Consider the following 24,609-nt stretch of genomic DNA (forward strand, 5'->3'; position numbering starts at 1 on the left):
CCTTATCCATTACCCCTCTGGGGCTGCTGCCTGTAGGGAGTGAATGAACAGAACGCAGTCCTACTGTGTGCCGTATTAGTCTATAAATGCTACAACTGTTTGAAACAAGCCATTTTGAGACCCTCCCCATCCCTTTAAACCCATGATTCTCAAATCCAGGCCTCGTGGCCCGGTGTCCCGCAGGTTTTAGATGTGTCCCTGATGCAACACACCTGAATCAAATGGCTGAATTACCTCCTCAGTATGCAGTCAAGTTCTCCAGAGTCCTGCTAATGACTTCTATATTTGACTGAGGTGTGTTGAAGCAGAGACACATCTAAAACCTGCAGGACACTGGGCCACGAGGCCTGGATTTGAGAACCACTGCTTTAAGCCAACTTTCTACTGAATGTCTGACCCTGCCACCAGGTGGGTGGGTGTGCTGTGGTCACAGCCAGAGCTGTGTGCCTGAGATGACCATATTAAGAATATCCCTCCTCTTTGACATTTGCATAAAATGACTGTAGATTATATTTAAACTTTTGGCCATGTTTGATATGAAAATCCACCACTGTAACCACGTATCTACAATGTTTATGTTCTTTTTGAAGCATCCAGTCGCTTGTCTACATGAATATTAAATGTGTTTTCATCCTGTTAACTCATTACCCAGCTCTCACTTCTTTACATTTCCTCTTCCAGGCACATCTGCGACGACACAGTCAAATTCACAAGCGCACTGAGAACTATAACCCACGTCAGAGGAAGCTGAGGAACGTGATTGTGCAGGATGTGGAGAACGACGCTCCCAGTGAAGGGTCCTCACTGTTCTCTGACGGGTCACACGCTGCTCAGCAGTCCACAAACCAAGAGGCTGTCTCCTCAGCAGGTCTCGCCTCTGGCTGCATCGTGAGGGTGGTGATCGAGTCGAGCGACACCGTGATGGAGGAGGTCGTGTCCAACCAGAACTTGGGAGAGGTCAATGCCCCGCAGACTTTCCCTGTGCCAAAAGTTTTGCAGGAAACACAGCTGGTTACCGAGCCCTATGAGTCCACGATGGACATGGAGGGAATTGTTGAGAATTTGTCAGAGAGCAAAACCTGAGGGCTGTGTGCAAATACTGCTTCTTTCCCTCCATGAAGTCGCCTGCTGCTGAGTTTCTGCACATGCAAGAAAAGCAGATCATTTTCATGCATTCTGTAGTTTACACGGAGTAAGTAAACTGCATGTTTTTAAAGGCTGCTTGAATGTAAAAGATTTTTTGGCCAGTTTATTTAAGTCAAATTTTGTCAGTTTGTCTACAGCAGCTGGAGCTCAGTGTCACCTCATATTGCTGAGAGGATTAAAGGAAAACTCTGTACAGTCAGCAAAACATTTGCTTACTTTTGGTTTGGTACAGATGGCAGGTCTAAGGTTTTATTAGGGTCACACCAGGTGGTGGTTTTGTACAGGACTGCATTATGTTTAAAGGAGTTTCTAATATTCTTTGAAATGGACACAAGTATATAATATTGTAAAGGTAGTTACAAGGGCCACAAGCGCTAGCAGCTAGTTATGAATATAAACAATGAATGTAAAATATTTTCTACCAGCTTTAATGGGTTTATTTTAACCTGTTGTATTTTACATTAATCCGGCTTCATGGGTCATGCTAAGTTTGCAGGTTCCACCTCCGCTGTAGCAGAAAACGGCAATTTGCTCAAAACAATGTAGACAGTAGTTCCCAAATATTGTGCCACGGGATTTTGAAATGTTGTTATACACATTGTATTATGCAGTTTTGACTTAGCCTTTCATGTGCATTGATCACAATAAGTGTGAAAAGCACGGATTGCAGAGATGCACCGACTGTGAAATTCTGGGTCGTTACAATGTGCCTTTTGAAATGAAATACCCTCTAAAAATAATGAAAACTTTAACCACAAGGTGGAAGTATTTTACCAGAGGTTCAGTGTGGTTGTTCTACTTACTTTTAGGATTATTTTGTACTAATTTAATGTTTCTATGTTCTAAAAAAAAGTGCATGCTGAACTAACACTAGATTGAAAATTGTGCTCAATGTAGGATTGGACACTAGACTGATTCACTGCATCGTGACTGTGGTTCAGAGTGGTATTAAGAACCCACCCATATTTCAAGTTCAGTTGATCTCTATGTATACAATGTACACATCTTAAGCACATCATCAAAGCTGCTGTTTCTTTACATTCTGTGGAAAAGTTTAGTTACTTTTGTTTTTGAAAAACAATATTAAACCAATAATATTAAGGCATCTCTAATTTCTTACTTGTTTGATCAAAATTGTTTAGTTTGTGCTCTACACAATAAGCAAAAGGAACCTCAACAGGTCAAATGGATATTTTCAAGTGACTTTATATTTTCCCCAAATCTGAAATTGGAGGCTGCAAAGTCAGAATGCTCACATACAGCCAACGTTGCCAAATGTATTAAGAAAATGCCACATTGAAATTGCACCTACGGGAAATACTTCCAAAACATTTGCTAGGTTTAAGGATATATTTTGGTGAAAAACTTCCAGGGCACCTTTTTGATGTTTACTGACCAAATGCACATTGTTTGAAATTAAAATGCCACGTAGGTTAATGATTTATTTATTTATTTTTTTAAATTTGTTTATTTGAGAAGTACAGCTTTTATGTATAAGTGAACTCGCTGTTATTTCACAGTCTTCTGCAACTACCATCAACTGTTTAACTGAAATTTTTGTTGCAACCTTGCAAACAGCAAATCATTGTGACTCAGCAGAATAAACTCTCAGACCTGCCTGCAGTTTAATTCGTGGTGGCCACACTGGAAACATTGTACAAACAGAGCACATAAAGTTAAGAATATACTGTATTTACAAAACCCTTCAACAAGCTGAACACTTAAAAACAAACAAAAGACAAAAACAATGGTATGTTGACAATAGCGTAGAAACACACAAAAATAGTACTTCCACTGAAGCAAAAATATATCGTACATGACAACAAGCTGAGATTTTTTTCTGCACTTCCAGTTGTGACTGACAACTCATTACTAGTGTTTACAAAGAGCCACTGATCTTTTGCAGCTGATAGGCAGGAACTTCAGAAGCAATCACAGCACAAATGTATCCATAAATAAGAAAATAGTATAACAGTAAAACATTAAGAAACACCATAAAAAAAAAATGTATTAAACAAATTCATGCACGGTTATAGAGGCTGATATAGCTCTGTTTAAGAGTCAAGAGTGCAATGAGGGGATGCTGTGCAGCCCAAGAATCACTAAAAACAGAATCAACTCAGTGCAAGTTCACATCACATGCAGCCAACTTGAAATTCTACTATGATGATTTCTCAGCACACTGGTAAGAATTAGCCTTTTAACCATGCAGGTGTATGTCTGTTTAGTGCCAGATATCAGGTTTTATTTTTGGAATGTAAACAGATTATTGTGGTTTCTGTTAAAGTATTTGGATCTCGTTAAAGAAACAAACAATTTAAAGTCCACTCAGAGTCAAACTGCTGCAGCAAAACCAGAGATATGGTCTTTTTATTCCACAAATTCTTCTCTCCCTACACGAGCCTCCATCACGCACAATGCAGATTCTCTGCCAATAGCAGCTAATGCAGCCTCGAGCTGCAGGCCTCAAGCAGAGCCTACTAGACCCCAGAGGTCTAGTAAGCTCACGTCCTTGTAACCCTAGATCTGTTACATTTTAAAACTTCATGTCTTCGTGTTTAACTGTTGCTGCCATTTAATCGTGTTTCTCGCAGCTCCTTCAAAAATGTAATTCACATTTTGCAATCTGACTTTAATCTGGTGGAGTTCACCTTGAAGCATTTAACTTTCAATTCACCGTGTTTATAAAAGAGAGGACCCCCCCCCACAAAAGTCACACACACAGTCGAACACAGACACACCTCACCCTGTAGGAGATACTCTCATCCACTGTGTAGGTGATATCATCAGATGGTTCCCACAGAAAATCTCAGCTTCGTGCACACCGTTTGGACTCGTCTGAGAACTCGTTTTAATTTTATTAGTGTGTTTTTGGCCACTGAAGAAATAATGTCTAACTGCATAAGTGCAATAGAATAACTTCATTTAACTTCAAATAACTGCAGTTCACACGTGGATGCTGGATACAGTGCCAACACAACAGGCTGCGTATAAACACAGCCAGCATCACCTCACCCATTGGTTTACATACTACCATACTGAAACCTTTAGTTTAGTGAGGAGTGGATATCACTGAGAACCCGAGCACACTCTGCACACTCGTACCTTTGTAAATTAAAGCACCATCTAATTTACTACAATAGGACCAGATTTTACAAAATGAGCTTGAAAACAAAGAATTGAAACAATTAACTCATCAGTAAAGTGTTTACAGATGTAATAAATCAGCCCAGAATAATTTGAATCATTTTCTTATAGACTTCAACAAAATCTGACTTTCTGGCACAGCTAAAACTTCCACAAATTCCCACAAGACCACTACGAGGAAAAGATGCCTGGGAAACCTTTGCAGTTGGTCACCTCCAAACTGCAAAAATTTCCAGGTTTTAATCAAATTTGAGTTTTATTCTAAACCTGTCATAATCTCAAATTTATAGTCCAGGAGTGAATCCAAGCAACGAATGACCAGCAGGAACATTAATGGAACCATAATCCAGTTCTCACCAACCATCCAGTGGGAGTTTACCCCTCTCCAGCTGTAAGGGGCAGTAATGACCCATCACAATCTGGCACACCAGCATGAGAACAACTTTAAATATTTTATTTTACCCAACGAACAGTCTAAAACTCAATGTTTTCAACATGTATAAATATATAAATACAAAAAAGCACAACTGAAGCTGAAACCAGTAACATTTAACCAACTATAAAAATAGCTCCATCGATCAACTATATGATAAATTCCTTATTTCAGCCCCAACACAAAGTGGTTTCTTGTGTAAAACCAAAATAACCTGCATGTCTGGTTATTTAGCCACAAAACCAGCAGCTTCTTAGACCTTTTGCACAGAACATCCCGGGAGTGCCATGCATGCAGTGTAGTCCACTGAGGATACAAGGGACCAAATATTTAAACAATACAGATGCACAAAAATCATGCATAGACCATTTCTCACACATAAACTGGTATATGTCAAAGATGAATGTAGCGCTTATGCATACTTCAGAAACAATGAGGAGATTAAATCTGGCCAACGCTGCAATGACGGTTTACAGATAGATTAATTACTGTGCTATAAACTCACAGCTGTGTGTAGTGTTTGTTGATAAAGACATCTGTTTGGTGTGTTGGAGGACATCGTCACAGTGGGTAAGTGGGTTAACGCCAGTATTAATATGCAAACCATGTACAAATGTGTTGTGTGGACTTGGAAATGAGGCTTATGCACAAAACAATTAGATGTGCACAACATACGACTTCAGAAATATGATGAAAATAACAGGTATGCATACTTCTAGCTTTGTGCATAAACACTGCTTCAGTCTAATCTATAGAGGTTTATGGATGTTTTTCTAAATGCTGCTGCTGTAACTTAGAATTTTCCCCCTGTGGGATAAATAAAATGTCTTGGGTGTGTCTATCCGTCTGGCTCCAGGCCTTTCTGTCCAGTCAACAGACTAAATGCTCAGTCTTCCCTTCTGACTTTGACGGCTTTAGCAAAGCGATGAGGTAAATTCACGGTACACTGGTGGCACGATGAGGGAGAACATGGGTTTTGAGATCAGTGTGCCGCGTTCACATCCTGGTTCTGGTTCTGGTTGAGGTTGTTGAGATTGTGGAGCGCGTGGTGTCGGTGATGCCGGTGCAGTTGAATGGCGTTCGACCCGGGTAGGTCAGCGGGTTCGAATGCGCTCGACACCAGGGGCATAAACTGGCGGAAAATGCTGACGCTGCCGTGCCAGAAGGTCGGCTGAGGTAACCGTCCAGCAAGTGTCCAGGTGCGGGTGGCTGGGTCGTAGGCTTCTACTACATCAGACAGCTCAAATGTATTGTCATAACCACCAGACACGAACAGTTTGCCCCCCAGGGCTGCCACACTGCCTCCAACGTGGACCTGATTTAAAATAAATACATAAATAAATAAATATAGCTTTTTTTGTACTTTGTGTTCACTGAAATAAAATCAAGTCAAGTCAAGTTTATTTATATAGCGCATTTAACACAACAACAGTTGACTAAAGTGCTGTACATAAATTTAGAATCAAGAATCAATTAAGAACCAAATTACTGTTGTTACATGCCAACATAACAGCATTTCAGAATTTCAGAACACCCAACCAAAGACAAAATCAATGTGTGATAAGTTGCGGCATTGAAAACAGCAGTTTTATTTTTATTCATGCATTTATCATCATTTTGTAACGTGTTTGGGTGACAATTGTGTTGTTTGTGCTGCATAAGGACTATTACAGATCACCAATGATGACTATTGGAGCACATGAGCACCTGGTGTGAAATACTAACCTGGGTCATCGGACTAATTTTGTCCCACTTGTTTTTTTGAGGATTATAAACGTCGACCTCCGCTGAGTCATCCCTGCAAATAGAAAGATACTCAATTCAAATAGATGCCAAAACAATCACAGCTTCAAATCTAACAACCCTGTGATTCTACATGAGATGCAGAAAACTCTATCAACATTCAGTGCAGCAAATTTATGTGGGAATAAAAAGTAAATTATAAGAAAGAAATAAGATCTAATCTCTTCTGAAGCAAATTACTGAAGTAAATGTACTTTCTACCACTGGTGTTTACCATTTATATTTAGACTATAATAAAAAAAAAGCCAATTAAATGTAAGAAACAACAGGAAAAGATTCTTCTCACCTGACAAAATAGATGAGGCCATTGAGGGTCACAGTTTTTGGTGTGAAGGACCACGGAGGCAGCTGTCCACAGTTGACCATGGTCCAGCGGTTGGTGTCTACATCGTAGCTCTGGATGGCCATGGTGTCCTCACCGGTCAGAGAGCCGATGGCATACAGGCGTCCGCTGCATGCGGTGGTGGAGCAGTTGTCCATTGGATGCAGCATGGCTGGCAAGGCCTCCCAGCAGTCTAGAGCCTGATCATAGCGCTCGGTGCTATCTGAAGCCACCACATAGAGCTGGCCTTTCAGCACACAGGAGCTGTGGTATTCACGAGCCTTCAGCATGGGTGACACCTCTGTCCACTCATTCACACTGGACTTGTATCGCCACACACCGTCATAGAGACGGGAGCCATCAGAGCCACCTAAAGGACACAGATATATCTAGAAATATCAGGAAAATTCATACATTTGCCAAATGAAGTAATAGGTTCATTGCGTTTGCTGTAAAGTCTCATCATCCTTAAGCATCACCTCACTGAGTCCTTTGTAATGCTTTTACCTCCAACCAAGGAGGTTATGTAATTGAGCTGGTTTGTCTGGTTGTTAGCAGGATTACTTAGAACATTATGGCCGGATTTGAATGACATTTTTTCTTCTGTTTTTTTTTTTTTTAAATTAACCAAAGGTAGGACTTGGCCCAATCTATAGGTGAACCTTTGGAGCTGACTCAGACCTGGCTTTGGATCAAGGAATTTTTGGAAGGATTCTTCACCATTGCAAGATAGGGTCAAATAAACGGTTCATAACATATCATAAATTGGGGAGACATCATCTTGATGGTGTCAAAAAAGTATCTATCTTGGAGGACAGTTTCAAAGTGCTCTTGTTTTGTAATGCAGCTTTGCTTAACATTCAATGTCTGGAAAGCCCCGTTTAAAAGTCACCATCTGGTGTCACCAGACTGTGGAGATTACAACAATTTACTTTGTTTATTCAAAGATAGTGTATCAAATGTTAGGAAAAGCAAATCTGCCTGACAACATTATGCAATCACAGGCTGCTGTTATTTCTGTCAGTGAGGCATAAGGTAACACTACTAACTTTATAGCCCACCATCAGTCTTGTAGGAGTCACAAGCTTTAAGTGAAGGTCTATGATGATTTCTCAAGAGAAATACTGTTCGGACACGGCCAGTCTACTGGTAATGATGGTGGTGATGAAGATGACACCACTGCTGTTCTGGCAGCACACTGTGTCCTGCCTCACATCTACTTGTTCACACACAGTCAGTAGCCAAAAAGACTGCAGTTTATTAATAAGCAATAGATGGTGTCCTTTTCAGAGCAGAGCAGGAACAGCAAAATGAAGTCAACAATGGCCGCAAAGCTCGAGCTGAGGCTTCTAAATACAAATGTCACAAATCAACAAGAGGTGTTACGGTGGTTGTAATAATTTATTATATACTGTCTACGGACAAATAAATGTTGTGAGTGACAATATTTAACTATGTTTAGAATTAGGATGACTCGATTATGACAAATATGTTACTGTATACATTAGGATGACTCATTTGTAAAACATAGTTAACAACTTTGGTGTCAAATTAGACTGATTTTAAACTAGATAAACAGCTAAATTCTGTTTTTAAAGCTAGTTTTTAACCATTTGAGGCTTTTATCCAAGGAAAAATCAGCTTCATCTTAAAAATAAACATCTCATTCATGCTTTTATCAACATTTAACTAATTGATGTGTGTCATCTGGCTTCATGGATCGATAAAGCTGGGTATCACCACAATGAAAATGTATGCAATGCTGTCTAATAATACTGCCTGATTGAAGCATGTATAGTGTAAATAAAATAGGTCCTAGCACAGAACCCTGTGGAACTCCATAATTAACCTTTGTGCGTGAAGAAGACTCCCCATTTACATGAACAAATTGGAGTCTATTAGATAAATATGATTCAAACCACTGTAGCGCAGTACCTTTAATACCTATAGTATGCTCTAATCTCTGTGACATAATGTTATGGTCAACAGTATTGAAAGCTGCACTGAGGTCTAGCAGGACAAGCACAGAGATGAGTCCACTGTCAGAGGCAACATTGGCCTTAAAAATGATTCACTGGCCTGCAGGTAGTTCAGAATGCTGTTACTCATCTTTTAAAAGGTGCTTGCAAATCTAAGCAGCTTCCCCTCATCCTGGCCTCCTTCCACTGGCTTCCTGTTTTTTAGGATCCATTTTAAGATTTTGTTGCTTGTTTTTAAAACTTTTAATGGCTCAGCACCAACTTGCACATCTAAGCTGCTGGCTCCATTCGTCCCCTCAAGGTCACTGAGGTCAGTGGACCAGCTGCTCCTGGAAGTCCCAAAAACTGCTGAAAACCAGGGGTGATCGAGCTTTTTTCAGCTATAGCCCCAAACTTTGATTAATTTCCCTGCCCATGTTAGGATGGCCCGCTCGTTGCCAGTTTTTAAAATATGTCTTAAAACAAATTTTTACTCCAAGACTTTTAACTCAGAATCAGAGTACTGTGTTCTTACTCTGTATTTATTGTTTTTATCATTTTATTGTTTTGCTATGTAGTGTTTTAAGTGTTTTGTACTGCACTTTGTTAAACTATGCTGTTTTAAAAAGTGATCTAGAAATAAAACTGGATTGGTCTGGATCGGCAATCACAGCCTTAGTTTTAATGTCTTCACATGGCTTACCTGTGACATACATATCATTTCCGAGTGCTGCTATGCTGTAGCCTCCCCCAAGGTGGTCAGGGAATTCAGCCAGGTAGCGCCACTGTCCAGTATGAGGGTTGTAACAGTCCACTGTAACCAGCTCATCGCAGTCTTGGTCGCAGCCTCCTACTACCACCAGGATTTCTGCCAATCCCGTGGACGGCCGAGGTCGCATGCGGTGGCACGGCCTGTCGTGACGGTCATACTCACAGGACTGGAAGCTGCGGGCTTCATTCACCATACGGAGACAGGTTGGAGAAAGGTAGACAAGCGGGTCGCTCTCCACATGGGCCAACAGGAAGAACCTTCTGACAAAGGGGAGTCTGACCTGCTGGAGGAGCTCGGGCCAGTAGTGCAGTCGTCGCTGGAGATCAGCCTTCACCCAGCGCACTGCAATTTGATAAACTGTCTCCTCCTTGTCCACACAAAGCTCATCGTCTGACACAAACTCAAGAAGGCGCTTCCACGGCAAGCGTTCAAAGTCCGTCCCTTTAGCTAGCTCCATTATATTTTTGAGGACAAAGCGCCGTGCACTGACTGCCAGCTCTCTGCATGCGTAGGCCTCTGCAAAGTCCTGGATCTCTAAGCAGTTGGAAACATCCAACCGCTGCTCCAGAAAAGCACAGCAGGCCTCTTTGACTGAGGGGAACTGAAACAGATCAGCTGTCTTCAGCAGCAGGTCAACGTTATCCTGAGTGACGGTGACCCGACCAGTGTAACAGAAGTCCACCAGCAGACCTAAAAGCTCACCCGACACCTCGTGTAGAACGACCCGGTCCATAACACTCTCCCTCAGCGTCCCTGCAAACATAGCTCGGAAGTAGGTGCTGGCAGCGGCCAACACTGTGCGGTGACAGTGGAACTCGCGGCCCTCGGCGCATAATGTCACATCGAAAAACTTTCGCTCAGCACGTAGTTCGTGAATTCCCCGCAAAAGGTTGAAAGCGTGGGCCGTGTCAAAAAAAGGCAAGGTGGATGGTTGTGTCTGTAGCACTGGTTTTTCCATCTCTCCTCTTTTTAGGTCTCTCTGTTTCCAGTTGTCGTTCTCAGAATTGTGTTTTCATCTGAAACAGATAAACATCAGAAATGTAAATCAATTTTAAACCCAACACACCACACGGGGCTACAGAGAGCTGTCAATCCATTGATTATTTTCTTGATCAAAACAATTTTTCGGTCAAGAAAATGTTAAAATAATAACCAATACAGTTTTCTTCAAGCTCAGTTTTACTAACAAATCGAAAGCCTTGGAGGGGCATTCACACATGGAGCACGCAGCACATCACTTTGTCACAGTGACAGTTGGTTGCTAATGGACGGTTCAGGCTCTGGTTGTCTAGGAAACCCTCTAATGTATTTATGCGCCTCATATGTTAACGGTGTCCTGTGATCTCATTGGTCATCACTTTAATCTCAAAGTTGAGAAAAATTAATTTTGGGACCCATTTCATGCTGCTAGCTGTCATTTTGCCCATCGCCATTTGAAGTTGCTGATTGTCATCAACTTTCGATGGTCACTGGTTGCTATGTCACTGCTAGTTGCTTCCTGTGTGGACACCCCCTTTAGGCTTTTAGAGTGTTTGTTAGTTAAAAAGAAGCTTGAGGATATTTAGTTTTAAGTCACATTTGATAATGAGAAACACATTTTGGGGATTGCAGGTATAAATTAATCAGTTTCTACAAATTTAGAACTTATAGTGCAGAAAATTCTCACACACAATTATACACAATAATGTTTAGCTCAACTTTCTTTTCATTTGTTTGCAAGACTACGGGCTTCCTCTGCTGTTTCAGGAAGTTATACCATCACACTTCTCCCTGATGAGACAGGATTCAAAGATGTGAACTAGATGGACGACATGGTAAAAATGGATGTCTATGTCAATGGATGAGGAAGGAACCCACTCAAAAAAATGAATAAATAAATACAAACACATGCACACAAGCGCACACACACACACAGACCAGGTGTCAAAGGAACAGCACAAATATACACAATTTAAATCTTTAGCTCGCTCAAACAGGTAATCCTAACACTACTGAAAATGAAGCGACAGCCCAAAGACAACTGTCAGGCTAACTGTGGTTCCAACTCACAAAACCGGAATGAACTGTGCCATGTGTGAAATATATGGTCCTGAGCTGCTAACACAGACATATGAGATGTCGGAGCTGTTGAAGGATGACAAAACACAATCTGAGGTAAGAACTGGATGATGTAAGACCTGTAGTGAATCTCACATGTAATATTCCCCTTGTATTAATCCCCCTTATGGGAAGCATTTGAGGGATGAAATTCCCCTCAACTTTAAGCCCTGTGACTGAGAAGCTGAAAAAGGATTTTGACATGTTTGCATGATGAATGTGATTAGCAAAATAGTGGCTTATTCATTTCCAGTCATTTGACTAACCACTGTCAAGCATAGAAAACACATACCTGTCTATAATGATAAATTTAGTAATGGCTATGATGTTAAACATTTACTGTTGAAGACAACAGGTTTTGTCAAAGTTCAAAAACAAGCTACAAGTTTACATTTTCTACAATCTAAGAGCCAGATGACAAGAGAAACAAATCTCACTAATAGTTCAGTGTATCAGTGTATGATCACACCAATTATAATAATAAATGGAAGATTTTTAAATCAAATACATTCTTCACCTACCTGATGAGCGTCCGGGCAACGTTTCACAAGCAAAGCGACAGAGTATATTGTTTAGAGAGCACGACGGCAGAGCTCAGCACGACTCTGAATATGAACAACTCCTTAACTGTGTTTAAGAAAGAGAGCCTGGTTGAGCTCGGGGGCTATAAATACACCAGCAGTGTCCATTTCCAGACAAGAGTGGGGGGGGGGACACCTAACATGCAGTGGGCTGACGCCGTGGGGAGAGCATAAACCCCCGCCTACTGGTATGTCTCTGTGGTCAGTCAGTCTTTGAGGGAAGAGCCAGCTGAGCCTGGGCCTCCTCCAAACCTGCAGCGCAGCAGCAGACCAAAACACACCTTCCTGTCCTGATATCCAGAAATTTGCTTAACAAAACAGCACAGAAGCACAGACCTGCTCTGATCACAGGACACTTACAAGACCTACTCCAGTATCAGAAACATACTCCTAATATGACAAAAAACAACAGAAAAAAAAACTTTTATTAAAGGATGGCAGTGTTTGTAAAGACTGAAACACCCCAACTACTCTTGGACTTATTTCATGACACAGAATTTACATGTAGAAATTACTAGATTTGTGATATCATGCTGCTTCAGCATTACACTTAAAGCAGTGTGTAAGGGCTGCCAACTTGGCTGTAGAGTCTTTGAAGCTGTGTCTGGATTTGGTGTGTAAATGTATTCACAGTGTACCCTCAAAAATTTCACTCTGGACTAAAAAAACAAAAACAAAAAAGAAACTGCATGAACACCACTTCTCCACAATGCAAAGCTCCAAATTTTAGCCATGGTTCAAAAATATCAATATTTTGGCTGTCAGAGATGCACCCACTTGGACTGGACAGGGTTCTGATCCTGAATCAAAAAGCTTATGCAGATATCGTGAACTGATCCGTTACCAATTCAATCAGTTAAACTCCATGTTGCTCTGTTTATTATGTCACGTGCGGGAAGAATTGCAGTTTCTAGCACCAAAGCTAACATAGCATGGAGAAAGGTAGCGCAAAAGGTCAGCAGTCTAGGAATATTTCACACCTGCAATGCCAGCAGTTTTCTTTGTAATGGTTGTAATAATTTTTTTACTTGACGTAGTCACTGTGACGTCGCCCACTGTGTTGCGAATTCCTGTTTTTGAAGCCTCAAGCTGAGCGTTTTACCAGTCGCCATCTCAGCTTACATGGCACGAGTGAAAGGTGGGTCTGACAGACTGAGGAACCGGGTTAGGGTTAATATTTTAGGAAAAACAGCCGCTCTCAGATACCATCTGCTCTGCTTTTCTTCTTATTAAATTTTTTGATGTGTAACAATATTTCAAGATATTATTACAGACTATTGCAAAGTTTCATTTCTTACTTTTTGCATTTTATACGCTAAACAATTAATTGATTAACTGAGGAAAATAAGGCTGTATAAATGAAAAAAGCAACATTAAAATAACGTATTTGTCATTTAGACTATTTATCAGACAAAACACAATTTAAAGGCATCATCTTAGCCTATTGATTATGTTTTACAGAGCAAAGAACCAACAGAGTAAATCATCTGAGTGTAACTCAAAAATGAAAATAATATTTAGTAACAGTCTTGGCCACAGATAAAAGAATGGATTTATTATTTATTTTTTTTAGACTGTTCAGTAAAACACAAGATAGTCCATCCATCAAATTCTGACTGGAAAAACAGATTAAACACATTCAGTTCTGAAATAAACAGATGGTAACACATCCCTGCACCTCCTCTGTGGCCGCTTCCTGAGAAGTACAGTTTAACCTGTACCGGCATTACATTTCAGATATACACTCCTGTTAAATCACCAGGACAGCAAGAACAGACGGTAGAGTGATTAATAGAAACCTGCATTAAATCTTTTCTAAAATTCTTGTCAGTATTTGGAGATAATCTGTCCTTTTCTAAATATACAGGTATCTCCTTACAGCGATTTGTTTAAAGGTTGCTATAAAGCCCCTGGTCCTCTGGCCAAAGGATTTAGCTCAAATTCCACACCAGGGTTCAACAATGCAGAGGTCCAAATAGCTCTGCGAGGGATCAAACTGCTCTCCTGAAGGGCAGACAGAGCCTCACAACCCAGCCTGCATTGAGAAAACACATGTCGCTGACTTCTGTGTAAGTGATTTTCATTATGTTTGATGAGACGATGGCATTTTCTAACACCGAACTGATGGGCTTGCCTTTCACTCAGCCATGAAACAATTTACTGTAGTTCTCCCACTGTGCTCTACAACAGGGGCTGAAAGCATTTTACATCTTATCTTTATTTGAATGTTTTATCTGTTTTAACCATTATGCTTTTATGCATTGTAAGTAAAAATATACAAACTAAATAAAGTAGATTAAACTTTTTTTTAATTATATGAAATATTTAATGACATCGCGATGCCACGTGTTTATGTTAGAGGCACCAATTCCAATTTCCTTGGCCAAATTCAATTTTCTAAGAACTATAACTGACAGGATATACAAGCAAAATCAGGTTTTTTAAGTGCAATATAATATAAAATACATTCCTGTACACCCTCCTTTACCTGACATAAATTTACCTTACCAAACAAAAGTAGTTGCAAACAGATTCATACAGTACTGTGCAAAAGTCTCGAGCCACCCCTCATCTCATTTTGGCTCCTTGAACGCAAAATATAAAGAAATGAGGTGTGGCTCAAGACTTCTGCACAGCATAAGTTTTTGCCTTAAGTTTGAGCTTTGTCTTCTCATTGCCAATCAGTGTGCATTATCACAACAGAAAAACCTGAAGGGTTGCTTAGCTCTTTGGGAGATGATTATTATTTAGACCAAAAGTTGGGAGAATTTTTGTGTTACAGCAGCCAAAATATTAAATATAACCTCTAATACCCCCCAAAATAAAAAAAAAAAATTTTATATATATATATATATATATATATATATATATATATATATATATATATATATATATATATATATATATATATATATATATATATATTTATATATTAGGGGTGGGACTTGATTAAAAAAATTAATCGAATTAATTACAAGCTTTGTAATTAATTAATCGAAATTAATCGCATTTTAATCGCATTTCAATATTTGACATGAGAAATATTAATTTAAGTTTAGTTGATGAATAAATCAATATACATAAGCTTAAACTTCAAAATTTTGTTCATTTTCCCACCAGTCTACTACACAGACCAACGAAGGGTGGAAGTGCTCCTGTGATAAGCAAACTCCTGAAATTAAAGTTAAGCATCATAACTGGATAGTTTTATTCAACATTAATGTTTCACTTGTTATAGTTGGAAATTAATCATTCTCTCAGCTGTATTCCTTGATGTTGAAATGTGTTATGCTTGTTTTAACAGCTTATTTTGAATTAAAGACTTAAAATTAAACCACAAAAAGGAGAAAAAGTTCGTTCTCCGTTTAACCAGCTGTTTTTACACAGCTGTGCTTCGCACTCACGGTTGCTAGGCGACATAAGCTACACAGAGGTGACGGCAGCTGATATGAAGGCTAGCCGCTCACTTCCGGCCTTTGTGGTGTTCGTGGTCTCCGAAAGACGTGGGCCGGGTCCTTCGCAGGATGCGGCCCCTAATTTGGACATTGTGCGTCGATATAATCTGTATGCCGGGAACTCGCGCACTGAGAAACGTTCCACAGTGCAAAGTGCGATTAAAATGCGTTAAAATTGTTAACGCGTTAATTTCCCCATAATTAATTAATCGAAATTAACGCGTTAAAGTCCCACCCCTAATATATATATATATATATATATATATATATATATATATATATATATATATATATAAAAAATGCTAACTATAATACAATAAAGAAGTCAAAAAGTCAAAATCTAAATAAATTACAGTAAAACTGGGGTAAAACAAAGTAAATATATTGTATAGTACTTTGTTTTACGTATGGAGCCGGTAAGTAAAACAGCTCAAAATGAAATTAAATAAGGCACAAGAAAAAGTCTTACTAAATGTAGTATGTTGAGTCTTGAGCAACTTACACTCAGTGTGTTGACCAACCAGCCCCAAGAATAGCTGACAGAAATGTAGACTCCCAAAAGAAGGATGAGGGAAACAGTAGAGGTGTGGAAACAATCTCAATGCTATGAGAAAGACCAGTCAGTATGTGACAGCGACCCCAGTCCAATGCCCCCCTTTCTTAACAAAACATTACAGTATGATCACAAAACTAAACTTATGGTCTGAAGTTAAAACACTCAAGGAAGTACAATGCTATTAGACATATGGCTAAGATAAAATTACAGGTTGGCTGGTGTATTTTATTCTCTGCTCTTTCAAATGGTTGATGAGATGGTCTATTTTTGTATTTAGGAGCCATCTGTAGACAAACAACTACTTTAAATAGAAACCCTGAGGTTCCTTTGACATCTGAATGAACCTACTATCCTGAATCAGAGTTCAAACATCCTGTAATGAGGCACAGAAACCACAACCAGAACAGCAGCTCTGTGAGGCTGGACTGCACAGGTCTACTTTGAGCCAAATCATATCAGCTTGTGTGGCAGGTATAAGGTTTATACCTGCCACACCATCATTTGTTTGCAAATGAACATCAAACACAAAGCACGTCTTGGAATGAGATGAATTGCATTAGTTTTTCCAGATACTTTCCCTGATCATAAATCAAAACAGTGAAGAAAACCTTTTGGCTTAATAATGGTGCAACAAGATTAGTACAAACAGTCCTACAAAGTCAAGAGGATGTGGGGAAGCAACAATAAAAGCATCCTGGTTGGAAAATGAGACAGAGAGGCAACACTGGCAATAAAACAAAGATTTTAATTAATAATTAAAGTAAGAGCCAGACAAGCCACTATCGCCATCAAAAAACAGAACCACGGCAAACCCAGAGGCTGGTCAAGATAAGAGAAAGTCACAACGTTAACCTCAAACACATTTCTGTCCACAAGGAATAGAAAGCCACAAACACACAGCTCAAATACTGTCGAGAGAATAGCACCCCGGCACCAGAGCTCTCCTCTGACTGGCCTCAAGTACTCCAACTCTAATTGCCGATGGGAATGTGCTGCATGGAGGGCAAAAACAGAGCAAGACAAACTCACACAGGAAAAAACAGGGAAGGCTTGCTAAGGCCAGAACAGAGACTAAGACAAGTTCTTGGCAATCTACCCAATAGATAGAGACATTTCACTCAAATTGGTGGTCAATTTCAACTTGGTCTCCTGAGACAAAACTCTCATTGAACATTTGCCCCATTTGTTCTGCATCAATAGTCATTCTGGATGGATTCATTAATTTTGGCAGCTGGAGGAACAGACTACCTGTGAAAAAAGGCCCGTTTTTCCATCTTTGGACCTAACAGTCAGCTAGGTGTAACGTTTCCTCTAGAGAATACTTACTTAGAGTCTTCTGAAGTGTCAAAAAAGATGTCTATGTAGTGTAAAGGATAAGTATAAAACTTGCAATACTTTACATATCCTCACCACCAATGTGGCATCATCTGTCGATTCTCCCTCTGATTTTTTTTATCTGGATCTCAGTCGCAGGGACGGCAGTCTAAGCAGAGATGCCCAGTCCGTTTACACTGTGGCCGACTCTGCTGTGCCAACAAGGAGTGAACTAACTGCCACATCAACTATGGTGAAGGGTGAAGGGTGTTTCTCCCATCTCTTATTTAATTTTTAAATTTTCACTTATCATTATAAATTACATTATAAATGTTGATACCAATATCAGCCAGTATACCATTCCTGCCAGTATATCAGTCAGGCTCTAAAAAAAAAAAAAAAAAAAAAGACCTCTGTGAAGAAGAAGAAGAAAAAAGGAACTCAGCAGATCATGGACACTGGGGTCCTACCCTGGACCCAGGCTTTGGATAGGGTAAGGCCCAACAAGTCACATGAGTCAGCCATCTGCGGGAGGGGCCAGAGTTGTAGACCAGATAGCAGTGCAGGCCAACAAAGCATTTTTTCTATTATTTTTTCTTTTGACTTCCGTTGTGTTTTGGGTGGTTTTGCAGAGTTTTTCTATTTGCTGGTTGCAATGTGGGCCACAGTAGAATAGGCATATTTCAATATATATAATCCAATAATGCAACCAATAAATTGGTTTAAAAAAAAAACTTTAATTTCAGTCAATTTTTTTTTTTAGTCAACTACTGTCTTACACCACAGTTACTAAGCTGAATATTTTTTTAAAAAGCAAACTTTGCAGTGATTAAAGAATAAAAGCCAGGGAATTGTGAACAGTTGCTGTGACATTTGAGTCTGAAGTAAAGTGGTGAGGCGACTGCAGAATTGCCATTCACCGAAAAAGCAAAAGGTCAAAATGCATACCACTCAGGAGAAATAAAAACAAAAAGAACCCAAAAATGAAAACATCATCTTGAAAAAGCCACCTCGCAACATTTAAACATGCCAAAAAAAAAAAAAAAAAAAAAAAATGCTGATTTACTCGATGGAAATGTGACTTTGTGCCACAGCTTCACAAAACTGTGTGTCTTCCAGTATCGCCACAGAAGAGATGTTTATATGGAAGCTGCTGTGTTGATGTGAACAGAGTAAATCAAAGACAGACTTGGTTTACATGGAGGTGCAGGAACAGTGTGTTCTGTCTCTTGGTTTCAGTGCCAGTGTTGCCCCTTGCTGGTGCAAACTTGCAATGACCACCAAAGAAAATTCACACACAGGCTTCTGCTCTGTTTTGCATTTCTGTCATTCAGTATCAACAGTAGAAAAGCTTCTGTATATAGAATCACACTATTGAAACTTTGCAAGGTTTACCAAGTCAACATTAATATTCTCCTAAAATTAGTATGAAAATTATTAGTTTTTCAGCACTTGATTTGAATACAAAAAAACTGCTATACTTACATAATACTATAGCCTTTCAGGTTTTCAACCTTTTTTTAAATTGCATACAGATCTTGTTATTATTGCATAAAAATTATAATGTTTGGCTAACATGTAAACATAGAACAACAAGGGGTCAAAGATGGAGCTTTGAGGAACACCATTAGATTGCATGCAAACAACTCAAAATATCCTGATCACCCTCTGGGCCATGTACTGCAAAATGAGTTCAGCATACTCAGGGTATCTTTCCATTATATGGATTCACTTACTTAAACACTGGCAATCGGGATAAGTGGTCACACAAAGCTGGTTATCAACACGTTAAGTTAATGCAGGGTTTCTCCTGCACGTTCACATGAAATGGGTGGTGTTGGCAGCATCTGACCAATCTAAAACGAGATGTGGTAATCTCTTCAGTTTGTCACAGATCAAAGGGAAATTAATGTGATTGATGATTGATTGAGCAGGTATTCTTGGTGTACATTTTGTGTTCTAGCAGCTGCAGTTCCAGCATTGTAAAAGAGGCTTAGCAGCAGATTAGAATCAAGTATAACCCCATTTTCTAAATTACCAAATGGGACACACAGTTTGTCAGAATCAGAATCAGAATCAGAAGGTTTTTATTGCCATATGGGTGAACAGGTTCACAGCATTAGGAAATTGCTGCGGTACTTCGTGCTTACAGAAAAAAACAAATAAGTATAAAAACTATAAGACAATATACAAGTATACAATTGCAAATATACAGAGATATTAGAGCTATAACTATAGCACAATATTACAAAATTACAAAATATACAGTGCAGAGACTAATTAAAAGATAAAAGAATGTAGACTATATTCCACTAATATGTACATCAGTGCAATCAGACAGGTGCATAGACATAGGGTCATCAGCGTTTGTGGAGGGTGGTGGTAACAGTCTTAGGGTAATTGTTCATGAGTCCAACAGCAGAGGGGAAGAAACTGTTCTTATGGCGGGAGGTTCTGGTCCGTATGGACCGTAGCCTCCTGCCTGAGGGGAGAGGGTCAAAAAGTCTGTGCCCAGGGTGAGAGTGGTCGGCTGTGATCCGACCTGCACGCCCCAGTGTCCTGGAGGTGTACAGGTCCTGGAGAGATGGGAGGTTACAGCCAATCACCTTCTCAGCAGAGTGCACAACGCGCTGTAGTCTCTGTTTGTCCCTAGTGGTGGCTCCAGCGTACCACACAGTGATGGAGGAGGTGAGGATGGACTCAATGATGGCAGTATAGAACTGCACCATGGTCCTTGCTGGCAAGTTGAATTTCTTCAACTGCCGCAGGAAGTACATCCTCTGCTGGGCCTTTTTGACGACAGAGGTGATGGTGGGCTCCCACTTGAGGTCCTGGGTGATGGTAGTTCCCAGGAAGCGAAAAGAGTCCACTGTGGTGATGGGGGTGTCAGTCAGGATGATGGAGGGTAGAGGGGCTGTGTGCTTCCTAAAGTCCACTATAATCTCCACTGTCTTCTGGGCGTTCAGTACCAGGTTATTATGGCTGCACCAGGACACCAGACGTTTGACCTCCATCCTGTAGGCCGACTCGTCCCCGTCTGAGATGAGTCCGATGAGAGTCATGTCGTCTGCAAACTTAATAAGCTTGACAGACTGGTGGTCAGAGGTGCAGCAGTTGGTATACAGGGAGAAGAGCAGAGGAGAGAGGACACAGCCCTGAGGAGTGCCAGTGCTGATGGTCCGGGAGTCCGAGACATTCTTCCCCAGCCTCACGTGCTGCTTCCTGTTCATCAGGAAGTCAATGATCCACCTGCAGATGGGATCTGGCATGTTCATCTGGGACAGCTTGTCTTGGAGGAGATGTGCTTCATTCAGTGGTTTTTATTAAGGTGTGTCTTTGCCTAGAAGTATAATGCAGTGAAATTGTTGCAAAACTTGGAACACAACCTGCTCCTGTTTTAGTCTTTATTCTCTCGGCTGCCACCTTGGTGGTGTTTAAGGGTTTGAAAATAAAGATTAAATATAAAAAACAAGTACAAATTTGATATGAGGTCAGCAAGTACAGTGTTTTAGAATCATATTAGGCTAATGCTTACAGAACAATAAAATTACCCCCCTGTATAGTACAGAAAACACAGGATTAACCCCAAAGCTTTCTGGCTAAACCAAAATCTAGCATCATAGTACAGGCCACAGAGCTCCAACGGGGCAAAAGCCAAACAACAACAAAACCTCAAACAGTCCACCCTGACCAAACCCCTGATACTATTAATATTTTATACAGTTTTGCTATAAAGATAAAAAAATATAAATTATATATGAAAAGGAGGGAACAGATGATTTTTTTTTTTTTGCCAAAAAAAGGACATCTGACCATCAACACAATAACCCACACTGCAGCATAACAATTGTCAGGTTCATACACCTGGCAGGATAACAATCACACAAAGAAAAGACAGCTTCTCTCTCTCTCTGCTGTCGCTCCAGGCTGTTGAGGCAAACATCAGAGTGAAGTGACATGAAAGTCTTGGGTTGTCTGCAGCTGAGGCTGTCCAGGCCATAAAAAGGCAACACCACTACTACCCTACTGAGGAGGGCCAGCATGAGGCTACCAGAATGAACAGCACTCAGACCCAGGCTGCAGCAGCATCTAAACTGATGGGTTTCAAATTGTTGAAATTATATAATCACAAGACACGTTTTAACAAACAGAAAGCATCTAATGACCATTGCTTCTCAATGACAGTGATCATTAAATGTGCCAAAACCAAACTGATTGGTTTTTTTTTGGTTTTCCCCCAGATGGAAAACTCATTCCTACTCACATCCATACCTACAGCCAATTTATACATCACCAAATTAAACATGCATGTCTTTGGACTGCAGGACAGAGAACTCACACAGAAAGCCCCAAGCTGACCAGCAACAAGTTTCAAAACCCAGAAATGCCTGGCTGTTAGGTGACAGTGTTAAACACTGCACCGCCTTCCCACGAGCTGTGGGTAGTGACTGAAAGAATATACAAGTGGCAGAAATTAGTTTCCTCCCTAAAGTGTCTGGGTTCTCCCTTTAGAGATAGGGTGGGGAACCCGGCCATTTAAGAGGGACTCAGTAGAGCCACTACTCCTCCACACTGAAAGGAGCCAGTTCAGCTGGTTCAGACAGACTAAGCACCACCTGGGAGCCTCGTTGTTGAGGTGTTGTGAGCATGTCCTACTGGGAGGTAGCTCCAGGGCAGACCCAGGACACGCTGGACAGATTAGATCTTTCAGCTGGGTTGGTAATGTTTAAGTGTCCCCATGGAAGAGCTGCAGGAGGTGGCTGGGGAGGAGGAGGGCTGGGCATCTCTGCTTAGACCGCTGCTCTTACAACCCGGACCCAGATAAGAAAATGGACTGATGGATTTCATTATACTGATGTTATATCAGTCGATACTCTTGCAGAGTACGTTTGATTTACAAGTTATAAACACTGATGCTTGTTGTGGCTGTTGACTGTGTTTATCATTAACACATTTTATTACCATTATTTCCATTTTATTACGTATGTTCCAGATTATTACTGTGCATGCAAAACTTATCATCTTATAAAATACATGACGCATTTTTTAAAGCTCAAAATGACCAACGTTACTGTTTTACCAATTCAGTTACTTCTCTATTTTTCCCACTACTGCACCCGGCAAATGGCACTTCCAGTGAAGTAAAAGAGTCCATCTATTGCCAAACAGTTAATCAAAGCATCGCTCATTAACTGATGTAGTCAAGAGTGAGCAGAATGAGTTTAAGTGCCATGCAGAACATTTGGTTCTGCATTATGACTCAGCCTTTACTGGCAGGAATGACTTCAAAACACCAAGTAATGTTCCTTCATCTGCGCCCTGCATTCCTCTAATTCACGCTCCTGCAACACGAGTTGCAGTAAAAAGTTAATATAAACATTTGCATCACTCAGATCGTGCTGCCATACATGTCCACATTAGCGAGCGCAGCGAGGCTGAAGTCCTGAAATGCTTAGGGGAAGAAGAAGAAGAAGAAAAAAAAAAAAAGGTCCCTCTTCTCTCTCATAAGCCATGTTTGGACTGCGATAACATTCAAATGGTCTAGATAATGTTCAGCCACAGTTCAGATACACTAACAGGTCCAAAGCTGCACACGCAGAGATGCAGTGTCAATAACTGCTAAAGCAAACCTATTAACACAATGGTAAAATACACTGGGGGAAACTGTTAGCAACTTCTGTGCAGCCAATTACTTTAATGTAATGACTGTTTCTGGGCTTTAAAAGCATTTTCATTAGCCCACGGTGTTTAAAACAAAATGCAGGCTACATACAGAACACTTTGGAAGAGAAAGCTCCCATTTTACACAGTCAACACCGCCTGCGATCGTCAAAGTAAAGTCACATTTATACGAATGTTATTTTTCCAGTCGTACGTAACGTTAAAGCTAATGTCTGGCTGTCCTCCGCTCGGAACAAATAACTGCCGTTAAAAGCAGACGGACTCAGTTTTTGACAACTTACCGATATGTGTCTTCAGTGAGCGCGGGTCAATTTTACAGCTCGTAACGCGTGAACATCTCAGAAATCGAGCCGAAATGAAAGTTTGACGCCGCGGACCTGTCTGGCCTCCTCTGCGCCATGACAGCCTGTGCTGTAATAACTGCTGCCTTCAAGTGCTGTCGTAAAAACCAGCTTCAAACGCAAATCTTCGATTAAATCAGCATCTATAATACTACTACTACTAATAATAATACTGAATTATGTTATTTATAAAATAGCAAGAATAATGTTTGTTGTTTTACTGAAATTTGTATATTATACGAATTCTTAACTAATAGACATTACTTACTACTTACATCACTAAATCTGAATAAATAAAAGATTCACAACACACACAGTATGATTTACAAACATGATTAGCTAGTTTTCTGGGGTCTTGGAGTTCATCTCAGATCCTTATTAGTTGTTAATGATTGACTGTTTTCTAAAGCAGGCCATGCCACTGTGGTTCTACATTGTTAGAAAACAGAAATGAAACCAATTCAGATACTTAATATAGATGGGAGAGAGAAGAAGAGTTGTATAGGGTTGGACTATATATTATCCATAATGACAATGCAATCAGTGCATGCAAGTCCAGAGTGCTCTCTTTCATGGTTTTGTTTTGGGCAGTAACAGAGGAGAGCGGACGCAATGGTAAGGATGCTAACAGTAACAGGAGTGATGTACGCCCTGGTCAGACACTGTGCAAATTTTGGGTGCTGGTTGTCCTGTTTTGTATGTATTATATTTGTTTTGCTCCTCCCCGGTGTCTATTTCCATGTCTGCTGTTTTGGAATGAAAAATAATGATATAAAAATGCAACTCTCCAAAATTTTGCTTAATTTCTCCTGTTAACGGTTTTATTTGCACCTTATCAAAACTGTAAAGTTTTTCAGTTTGGCCTGATGTTAGTCTTACATTTGCGGAGCTGTTACTGCCTGAATTTGAGGATGCTTTTTCAAGTGGAAATACAAAAAAAAAAAAAAAAAAAAAAAAAAAGCCCAGGGCTTAAAGAGTTTAGTACTTCTGACTTGACACGTG

General features: G+C 40.2%; 2 protein-coding genes across 4 annotated transcripts in view; one reads left to right on the plus strand and one right to left on the minus strand.

Annotated features, from left to right (window-relative positions):
- The window catches only part of zbtb48 (zinc finger and BTB domain containing 48), an 11,535-nt gene extending 8,771 nt beyond the window's left edge, over window positions 1-2,764 (plus strand). For both annotated transcript variants that reach the window (XM_030732861.1, XM_030732862.1), the window contains exon 11: window positions 682-2,764. In XM_030732861.1, coding sequence (XP_030588721.1) covers window positions 682-1,083 — 402 coding nt within the window. In that variant the 3' untranslated portion in view covers window positions 1,084-2,764. The remainder of the gene's footprint in view (window positions 1-681) is intronic.
- klhl21 (kelch-like family member 21) lies at window positions 2,748-23,685 on the minus strand. Of its 2 annotated transcripts, none has more exons than XM_030732866.1 (5): window positions 23,548-23,685; window positions 9,513-10,597; window positions 6,816-7,221; window positions 6,452-6,524; window positions 2,748-6,041 (listed from the first exon to the last, which is right to left on the minus strand). In XM_030732866.1, the coding sequence occupies exons 2-5, from the start codon at window positions 10,537-10,539 to the stop codon at window positions 5,709-5,711; spliced, it is 1,839 nt and encodes a 612-aa protein (XP_030588726.1). In that variant the 5' UTR covers window positions 10,540-10,597; window positions 23,548-23,685; the 3' UTR covers window positions 2,748-5,708. The 2 variants fall into 2 exon arrangements, with proteins under 2 accessions (XP_030588726.1, XP_030588727.1); XM_030732867.1 differs by lacking the exon at window positions 23,548-23,685 and adding an exon at window positions 12,200-12,279.
- Window positions 23,686-24,609: the final 924 nt, after the last annotated feature.

The sequence above is a fragment of the Archocentrus centrarchus genome, chromosome 7 (assembly GCF_007364275.1).
Source record: "Archocentrus centrarchus isolate MPI-CPG fArcCen1 chromosome 7, fArcCen1, whole genome shotgun sequence".
Lineage (NCBI taxonomy): Eukaryota > Metazoa > Chordata > Actinopteri > Cichliformes > Cichlidae > Archocentrus > Archocentrus centrarchus.

Coding starts and splice junctions, on each gene's coding strand:
- klhl21 (XM_030732866.1), bottom strand. CDS start 10,539: ATGGAAAAACCAGTGCTACAGACACAACCATCCACCTTGCCTTTTTTT. Junction 6,525..6,815: donor GGCCTCATCTATTTTGTCAG/GTGAGAAGAATC, acceptor TTCTATTTGCAG/GGATGACTCAGCGGAGGTCG. Junction 6,042..6,451: donor AAATTAGTCCGATGACCCAG/GTTAGTATTTCA, acceptor ATTTTAAATCAG/GTCCACGTTGGAGGCAGTGT.